General features: G+C 47.5%; 1 protein-coding gene across 1 annotated transcript; it reads right to left on the bottom strand.

The window, feature by feature from the left end:
• Window positions 1-6,826: 6,826 nt before the first annotated feature.
• Window positions 6,827-8,305, bottom strand: LOC122725251. Its single transcript, XM_043962277.1, has 2 exons — window positions 7,630-8,305; window positions 6,827-7,533 (listed from the first exon to the last, which is right to left on the bottom strand). Exons 1-2 carry the CDS (start codon window positions 8,303-8,305, stop codon window positions 6,827-6,829), a joined length of 1,383 nt encoding a protein of 460 aa, XP_043818212.1.
• Between the last annotated feature and the right edge of the window lie 1,302 nt (window positions 8,306-9,607).

The raw sequence follows: 9,607 nt of genomic DNA on the forward strand, positions 1-9,607 counted from the left end.
AGAGCTCAAGCTTGGTTCGTTAAAATTTTTTCGAGTTCGAGCCGAATTCGAGCTTTAATCATATCGAACTCGAGCCGAGTATTAAGAAGCTTAAGCTTGGCTCGTTTAGCAAACGAGCTTAGACGAGTCGAGCTTTTATCGAGCCGAGTCGAGCTTTTATCGAGCTGAGTCGAGCTTTAATCGAGCTGAGTCTCGAATAGTTCACGAGTAATTTAATTTATTTACATGTATAATGAGTTTTAGTTTAAAACTAATAAGTTTAAAACTAAAATAATTTTAGTTAAATAAGTATATCTACAAATTAGCATGTAAACTTATAAAGATGAGTTTTTAAATCTCAATGATCCAAATATATGCAAGTTTAAGAGTGTAACTAAACTATATAGAGCTGAATTTTAAAAAATTTAGATTTGGCTCATTAAAGTATATGCAGGGTTTGAGTTTATTTCTCTTATGATAGTAATTTCAGTTTGCTTAACGAGACTGTTCACGAGCCTATTCGCGAGCCTGCTCATGAACTCAGAAACGAGCCGAGCTCACGAGCCTTAACGAGCCGAATACTATGGAGCTCAAGCTTGGCTCGTTTACCAAACAAGCCTAAAAATTAAGCTTGAGCTTGGCTCGTTTAGAAATCGAGTCGAGCTCGGTCGAGCTTTTATCAAATCGAACCTCGAATAGCTCACGAACGGTTTGGTTCATTTACACCCCTACTCAGAACCGAGCTAGGTATGGGGAGACTAAGGCCCAAGGGAGGCCCGACCTCAAGGTCATGTGGTCCAGGCCGGCTCATTGAAGAGGCCTTTTGACCCTTGGATCAGAGTTGTCATCTTGGACTTGACCTTATATCGGGGTGGTGAAGCCTAGCGGTCATCAATTGCCCCTTTACCTTCTCATCAGTTATTTCATGAATGATGAGGGGGTAAATATCGAGAATCATTATGACCGCGCGGCCCGAGGACTGTTTCCCTTAAAACGTCTCTTCTTCACTTTACTGTTTCAAAATTCGAATTTCCTCAGTCTTCCCAAAACTCTTGTTCTTCTCTGCTCTCTGCGTGTATCGCTATCTCTGTTCTCCTACCCCGCCGTTTTCAAGGTACGCTTTTCATTCCTCCATGGATAGCCCAAAGCTCCCTGATGTTATTAATCAAGAGTCTAGTATTACTCCTTCCACTCTAAGGAATTTCTTTTCCCGAGAGTATCTAGATAGCCCTCTTTTCCATATCCGAGCTCCCTATCGGAATGAGAGGATCGTCCTTCCTGATCCTGCTCCTTTTGGTTTGATCGACCCTCAGAAGGATCGCAGTCTGGTCTTTTTCGTCAAACAACGAGAGTCTGGCCTAACCTTTCCCTTTTCTCCCTTTTTCATTGAGGTCTTCCGATATTTCGGGATAACCCCCAGGATGCTGGCTCCCAAATCTATTCTGTTCATGTGCTCTTTTGAGTCTGTCTGTCTAAGCTGGGATTCACACCCACAACGCTTCTGTTTGTTACCTTTTTTCGATTAGTTAAGGCGAGTCAGGGCTTTTACTATTTTGCCCCTCGCGGAGGGCTGTCCATTTTTTCGGGTCACAAGGACTCAATAAAAGGCTGGGTAGAGGGGTTCGCAGTGGTAGAGCTGAAAAAAGACTCCGGGTTGTCTTGGAAGGTGGAGATCTCCTGGGAGGATGTCCCTCTAGGCTGCAACGATCTGCCCCGGCTAAGCCTTTCTGAGCAGGTCGAGTACCTTCGACTGACTTCTATTGAGAAGAAGTATGATGTCAAAAAATACATGTTTGTGTCTAGTCTTCAAGACTGCAGGGATGCGAGTATTCCACTTTGTTTAATTACTTTGTTTCTCCTTTCTTGATTTTTCTCCCAAGGCTTTTCTAACTTGTTTTGGTTTCGGGGTTTTTGCAGCTTCTCAAGTAGCGATGGACAAAATCAAGCCTCCCAAGAACTTTACTCTATCTCGGGAGAGCATGAAGGCCGCTCTGGACGCTTTCCGAGATGGGCGGTCCATATCTGAAGCTACTCAGGATGTGGCCCAGGTCATTTCTTCCAGGTCGGCAAGCCGATCTGTTCCCCCAGCTCCAGCTTCTTCTCGAGCTTCTAAGCCAAGCTCCCGGGGTGTTAGGACCTCCAAGCCTTCCAGCTGCAGCAGGTCTAGCTCTCTTCCTCGATCTTCTCAGGCCACCGGGTCCCAATAGGCTGCTATTGCGAGGACAGAAGTTGCACCGAAGGTTACTGACAGACCAGTTGAGGACCCCGGGCTTGTGAGGGTGGATGCTGCTTCGTCTTTTGGGGATGCCCCTGAAGAGAGGTTCGAGGTATCTCGAGCTGATGGGAGCGCTCCAGAGGGTGATATGGAGGTCGTCCTGGCAGGTGAGGGTGTCTAAGGAGCTGGCCTCGAGGTTGCCCCTGTTGCTAAGGGCATCCCTAGGGAAGGAGCTAAGTCTGGGTCAGCTGATGACGTTCCTCTCCGGAGGAAGACCCCCGCCGCCATTGAGGGTGCTACTAAGGGGGCAGCTGGCAAGCGAGCTCCTCCTTCTAATGCTCTTGCTCCGGCTCTTGCCTCCAAGAAGTCCCAGGCTTCCAAACAGCCTGCCCCAGCTCTGCCTTCCCTTGAGAAGGGGAAAACTCCTGTAGTGCCCTTGCTCTCTGCCCCGGACAACGATATTTTGAACACAGAAGACATTACCCTCCAGTCTCTGGCGAGCGTTGTTGCAGGGGTGCTATGGGAGCGTATGTTTGGCGGGGTCACTGAGGCTTTGGACCCTCACTTGCTTGCTCTCACTGGTCTTTTGGCAAGCTCTACTCGAGAGCAAGTAGCATTTCGGTCCCAAACTCGAGGGGAGCTTGGAGACACAATCAGAGAAATGCTCCTCATGGTAAGTTGTACTCTTTATTTTTGGTCTTTCATTCGATCTCTTTTGTCTTCTGTCTCAACTGTTCTCTTTTTGTTAGGTGACGGGCCTCTTTATGAAGGTGGATGCCGGTGATTAGTCTCTCTAGGACAAGGTGGATCACCGGATTGAGGAGGCGCGCCAGGAGGAGAACCTTGCTGTGACCAGTGATGCCCGGGGCCACCTTGCCGCGGCCCAAGAGCATCTGAAGACTCTACAGGGGGAACTGTCTTACACCCAGGATGCTCTCAGGAGGGCTGATGAGAGGGCAGCTGTGGCAGAAGTTCGCCATGATGAAGTCTTGGAGTAGCTGTCCTCCTTGGAGGAAATTCGATGGGAAAGGGATGAGGCTGTGGGCCAGAGGAATGAGGTCTGGCATCAGTACGAGACACTGAAAGCGGATTGTGATGGGGCTCAGGTCCGTTATGACACCGTTATGGCTCAAAGAGATGAAGCCTTGGCTCAGATAGTCGTTCTTGAGCAGGAGCTGAGCAAGCATGCTGATAATCTTAAAGACCTGACTTTGGCAACAGAGGCGTCCAAGCTTCAAAATCAATATCTCTGCCAAGAAGTCGAGGCTTTGAAAAAGAGGTGTTCAGCCCTGCTCGAGGATGCCAAGCTTGCTGAAGATAGAGTCCAGTTGGCGTGCGAGGAGCGCCTGCAGGAATATAAGGGGTCTGCCGAGCTGAGAGCAGAGATCGATCAGGCCTGCCGGAGGTATCTACAGGAATATAAGGACTCATCGGAGTTGAAAACTGAGATCGAGCAGGCCTGCGAGGCGCGACTTGCGGACTTTAAAGCTTCTGATGAGCTGAAACATGAGATATGGAATAGAGGTTTCCGCATGTTTGCCTCCGGGTTTAATCGGGGCCTGAAAGAAGCCAGGGATGCCCCTTCCACCCCACTAGCTCAGCTCCGAGCCCCTGAAGTGGACTCTAACGGTGAGGAGGTGTGCTATGGGGAGGATAACATCCCTCTGCCTAAAGGAGCTTCTCGCACTGCAACTAGACCTCTTGAAAGGGATATCGAGCTTAAAGAAGGAGATGAAAAGGAGAGCGACAAGTCTGAGGAGAGCGATGCTAGGCCTCAAGGAGAGAATGTCGAGTCCCAAGGAGAAGATGCTAGACCCCGGGGAGGGGAGATAGTGCCCTTTGTGGGTGCTGGGGGGTAAGAACAAGAGAGTACTGGGCTCCCCAAGGATAGTAGTGTAAATGATAATGTAAATGATGATGTAATTAATAATGTAAGTCCTCTACGGACAATCTTTCCCCCTATAGTTATAGATGATTAGATAAAGTTGTAATTTACTTTTCTTTTGTTTAATGAGATTTGGCTTTTGTTTGTATTTATTCTTGAATTATTTTTGCTTTTGTTTGCTTTTCTGGTTCTACTAAGCTACTTAACTTATTAAAAGTCTAATCTGTTAAGGGCTTAATTCGTTTCTCCTATCAGTAAACTTTTTCTGGCTTGATTTATCTTAAGGATAAAAGCTTTTTAGGTCTTATGTTCACTCAGTAATCTTTCAAAGGATTAAATTATACTAGGCTGATCAGCCTTGTTACTAATCTCTCCTCCCTTAAATCAATCCGGGCTGGAATTTTAGTGATTGGCTAAACTTCTATCTTGTGAGTTTTTCTAATTTTGCCAAGGCATTCTTGTTTTTTATCTTGCTGATTCATCCGTAATGCGAGCCCGTGCGTACAATTTACATGTAATCAAAACAGATTAAATTATGTACCTCCTCAGCATGACGAGCTTATCTTCTGGGTTTTGTTTTCTATCCTGTGTTGAGGGGAGTTGGGGCTGTGGCTTTGCTTGTCTGCTCGTGCCTTCAATTTCTTCTGCTTGGGTTAGAGAGGATTTGTAACTTCTATTTTGCCATTTGGCTTTCTCGAGTTTGGCTCTTCTCTCGCTTAGTTCTTCCGAGTTCAAATCTATGTATCTCAGCTCGGGGTTCAGCCTTTTCAGGCCTGCTCTGTCCCTTTCTTATTTTCAGATTTGCTTAAAGTTTTGAGCCTTTTTCGCCTGGTCGCCGTTCCGAGGCCTTCTGGCTTTGTTCAGATTCAGGCTTTTCGTTGGTTCTGGGGTGTCGGGGTCAATTTGGAGCCCAGTCTTCACTATCTCAGTCGATTTTGTGGTGCCGGGGTCATTTTTGAGCCCGGTTCCCACCTCACTGAGGCCTTGAACGAGATTCAGGCACTTTGGCCTTACTGTAACTTCATCATCCCAGCCGGTTTTGTGGTGCCGGGGTCATTTTTGAGCCCGGTCACCCATCTCACTATGGCCTTGAGCAAGATTCAGGCACTTTTGGCCTTACTGTCGCTTCATCATCTCAGCCGGTTTTGTGGTGCCGGGGTCATTTTGGAACCCGGTCACCTACCTCACTAAGGCTTTGAACGAGATTCAGGCACTTTGGCCTTACTATCGCTTCATCATCCCAGCCGGTTTTGTGGTGCCAGGGTCATTTTTGAGCCCGGTCACCCACCTCACTGAGGCCTTGAATGAGATTCATGCACTTTGGCCTTACTGTCGCTTCATCATCCCAGCCGATTTTATGCTTCCGGGGTAATTTTTGAGCCCGGTCACCCACCTCACTGAGGCTTTGAACGAGATTCAGGCACTTTGGCCTTACTGTTGCTTCATCATCCCAGCCGGTTTTGTGGTGCCGGGGTCATTTTTGAGCCCGGTCACCTACCTCACTGTCTGTTTTCTTTTTCTTTTTAAAGAAGGCAAAACAAGTCATGGCAAACAACATAATTTGACAATAACATTTATTTTATTTGCACATTTTAAAGTACAACTGTTCGCTTTACATTTGGTAGGACTTTTAAGGAAAATACCTTTTCAAATGCTGGATGTTCCAAGCATGATGCTCGGGATTCCCTTGCATGTCCCCAATTCGATACACGCTTGGCTTGACCACTTTGATTATTCTGAAAGGGCCCTCCCAGGTCGGCGCCAGTTTTCCCACTGCAGCCCTTTTTTCCAGTGGCTTCCAAGTTTCTCAATGCTAAGTCTCCTACCTTCAGGCTTCTTTCCCTGACTCTTTGGTTGTAGTAGCGAGCCGCCCTCTATTGATATGCAGCGGTACGAATCTGAGCTTCTTCTCTGACTTCCTCTAGGGCATCTAGGTTATTTCTCAATTTATCATCGTTAGTGTTCTCGCTATTGAACTGGACTCAGTGTGTAGGGACTTGCAGCTCGATTGGAACTACAGCTTCAGTGCCAAACGCAAGTGCGAAAGGCGTCTCTTTGGTTGGCGTCCTAGGCGCGGTTCTGAATGCCCACAGGATACTGTTGAGCTCATCCGCCCAATTTTTCTTTGCCCCATCTAATCGCTTCTTCAGTCCCTGGAGGATAGCTCTGTTAGTGACCTCTGTTTGGCCATTAGTTTGGGGATGGGTCACTAAGGAGAATTTATGCCATATGCCCATATTTGTAGTGAATTCCTGGAAAGCATTGCAGTCGAATTGCCTGCCATTGTCTGATATGAGCACTCTCGGTATACCAAACCTGCAGATAATGTTGCCCCAGACGAAATCTATCATTTTTCTTGCTGTGATTGTGGGGACTGCCTCTGCCTCTGGCCATTTTGAAAAGTACTCCACAGCCACTATTACAAACTTCTTCTGCCCTGTGGTCTTAGGAAAAGGCCCCAGGATGTCTATGCCCCACTGTGAGAACGGCCATGGGCTGGATATGCTGGATTGAGGTGTGGCTGGAATGTTGATGGCATTGGCAAACCTTTGGCATACATCACATCTTCGAATGAACTCTTTGGCCTCCCTTTTGACAGTGGGCCAGTAGTATCCCTGTCTGAATATTTTGTTTGCTAATGTCCCTGCTTCTTCATGGGCTCCACAGATTCCTCGATGTATTTCTTCCATCACCCTTACCGCTTCTTCTGGGCTTACACACCGGAGCCATGGGCTGGACTTTCCTCGTCAGTATAGGGTTCCTCTCACCGCTTGGTAGTTCACAGCCCGAGCCGCAATTTTCTTTGCCTCAGCTTTATCTTTAGGGAGCTTTCCCCTCTCCAAATATTCGAGGTATGAGGTCATCCAGTTTCGTTTTTCCTTGATCTCCATTATAGTATCTGCTTTGTCAAAGGCAAGAGTGCTAATGTATTGTATGTATACCTTGTCTGGGAGCTGCTCCAGCTCTTCCTTAGAGAGTCGACTGAGTAGGTTTGCCTCTTCATTTTTCTCCCGAGGTATTCTTTGGTATCTTACCCTGATCCCTTGGCTTTTGAGCTTGGCCTCTATGGCCTTTACCCTCGCCAAGTAGTTCTGCATGGTCTGGTCTCTTGCCTGATATGCCCCCGTTATTTGGCTGATCACTAACTGGGAGTTGCTATTTATCTCGAGGTCAGTTGCCCCTACTTCCTTTGCGATCTGCATCCCGTTTATTAGGGCTTCATATTCTGCTACATTGTTGGAGGCCTTGAACTCCAAACGCAGAGCATAGCAAAATTTGAACCCTTCAGGTCCTTTCAGCATTATTCCCGCGCCGTTGCCTCCAGCGCTGGATGCCCCGTCCACATACAACTTCCAGCTGAATTCTCGAGGGGACTGCCTTTCTCTATCTCCTTCTGATGCTCTCGAGGATGTCTCACCAGGTTCTGCTTGTTTTTCATTGAAGGAGCACTCCGCTATGAAGTCGACAAGAGCTTGAGATTTTATGGTTGTGCGAGGTCAGTACTCTAAGCAGTAGGGACTAATCTCAATAGACCAAGCAAGCATCCGACCTGAGGTTTCTGGTCTGTGGAGAATTTTCTTCAATGGCTGATCTGTCATCACTACTCCTTGGTGGCTTTCTAGGTAAACCCTGAACTTTCTGACTGCTAGCAATAGAGCATATGTTATTTTTTCGATGTTCAGATATCTTATCTCAGCGTCTTTGAGCACTTTGCTGACATAGAATACTGGCTTCTGCTCTCCTCCTTCCACTCTCACCAGTACGACACTGACAACTTGTTCCGAGGCTGATAAGTAGATCAAGAGCTCTTCCCCTTCCAGCGGATTACTAAGTACATGTGGCGAGCTAAGATAGCACTTGAGCTCTTTGAAAGCTTCTTGACAGTCCTCGGTCCATTCGAAATTCGAAAATTTTCTCAACTTCTTGAAGAAAGGCAGGCACCTTTCTGCCGACCTTGACATGAAACGATTAAGCGCTACTACCCTTCCAGTAAGTCTTTGGACGTCCCTCACACAGGTCGGTTCAGGCATTTTCAATATGGCCTCTACCTTCTCAGGATTGGGCTCGATACCCTTTCCACACACCATGTAACCCAGGAACTTTCCACCCCTGATGAAAAAAGCACATTTTGCTGGATTCAGCCTCATTCTGTATCGCTCCAGTACCTCGAACACCTCCCTCAGGTCTATCAAGTGTTGCTGAAAAGTTGGGCTTTTTACCACCATATCGTCCACATACACTTCGACATTCCTACCAATCTGGTCTTTGAAAATTTTATTCATTAGTCTCTGGTATGTTGCCCGGCATTCTTTAGCCCAAAAGGCATGGCCTTGTAACAGTAGGTCCCATCTTCTGTTATGAACGAGGTCTTCTCCTCATCCGATCTGTCCATTGGGATTTGGTGGTAACCAGACATTGCATCCAGAGATGACATGTAATCAAAACCGGCCATAGAGTTGACCATTTTATTAATATCAGGGAGGGGGTAACAATCTTTAGGGCATGCCTGGTTCAGGTCAGTAAAATCTATACACATCCTATACTTGCCATTGGCTTTTTTCACTAGTACAGGATTCGTTAGCCATTGCGGGTACATTACTTCCCTAATAAACCCTGCCTCCTCTAGCTTTTGCACCTCCTCCCTAGTGGCCTGTTGCTTCTCTCTCCCCACCACTCTCTTCTTCTGTTTTATCGGCTTGGCTTCAGGGAGGACGTTCAACTTGTGAGTCATCACCTCAGGGTCTATCCTAGGCATGTCGGATGGCTTCCAGGCGAAGCTTGATGCGTGACCTCGGATCAGGGCCATTGCTTCAGTTTTTGCTCTTCAGTCAAGCCAGCATTGAGACTGAAAACCTTGTCTGCTTCTGCTTCTGACAAGGGGAAGGTTTCCAGTTCTCCAACTGGTTCTGTTCTGGCTTCTTTCTTCTCATCTCGGACTTCTAGGACTTCCGAGTCAAAATTTTCCCCTGCCGAGCTCAGCTCCAACACTGTGGCTAGGTATACTGCTCTCGCCTCTTCCTGGCTCCCTCTGACTACTCCCACTCCTGCTTCGGTTGGGAACTTCATGGCCAGGTATCTGATACTGGTCACTACCTCAAAATCGTACAGAACCGGCCTTCCCAGTATGGCGTTGTAGTTCAGGGGAAGCTTTACTACCAGGAACACTGCATAGTGAGTTCAAGCCAAATGTGCTTCTCCGAGGGTTAGAGCCAATTTCACCTTTCCTTCCACGGGTATTGGGACTCCTCCGATCCCCTTCACCGGGGCCTGATCCCGAACCAACTGCTCTTCTGGGATTCTCATTTGTTGGAAGACCCTGTACGGTAATATGTTCACCTTGCTTCCGTCGTCGACCAAGACCTTCCTGACCTGGTAGTTGTGAATGACGGCTTCAATGACAAGGGCGTCATCGTGAGGCATCTGAATGCCATGGGCGTCTTCTGGGGAGAAAGAGATGACCGCTGGGGAGTGTTCTGCTTCTTGCATGACTTCAGCACTGCTACCTTCCCCGCCTCAGCCCCTTTTTC

The sequence above is a fragment of the Manihot esculenta genome, chromosome 12 (genome assembly GCF_001659605.2).
Source record: "Manihot esculenta cultivar AM560-2 chromosome 12, M.esculenta_v8, whole genome shotgun sequence".
Lineage (NCBI taxonomy): Eukaryota > Viridiplantae > Streptophyta > Magnoliopsida > Malpighiales > Euphorbiaceae > Manihot > Manihot esculenta.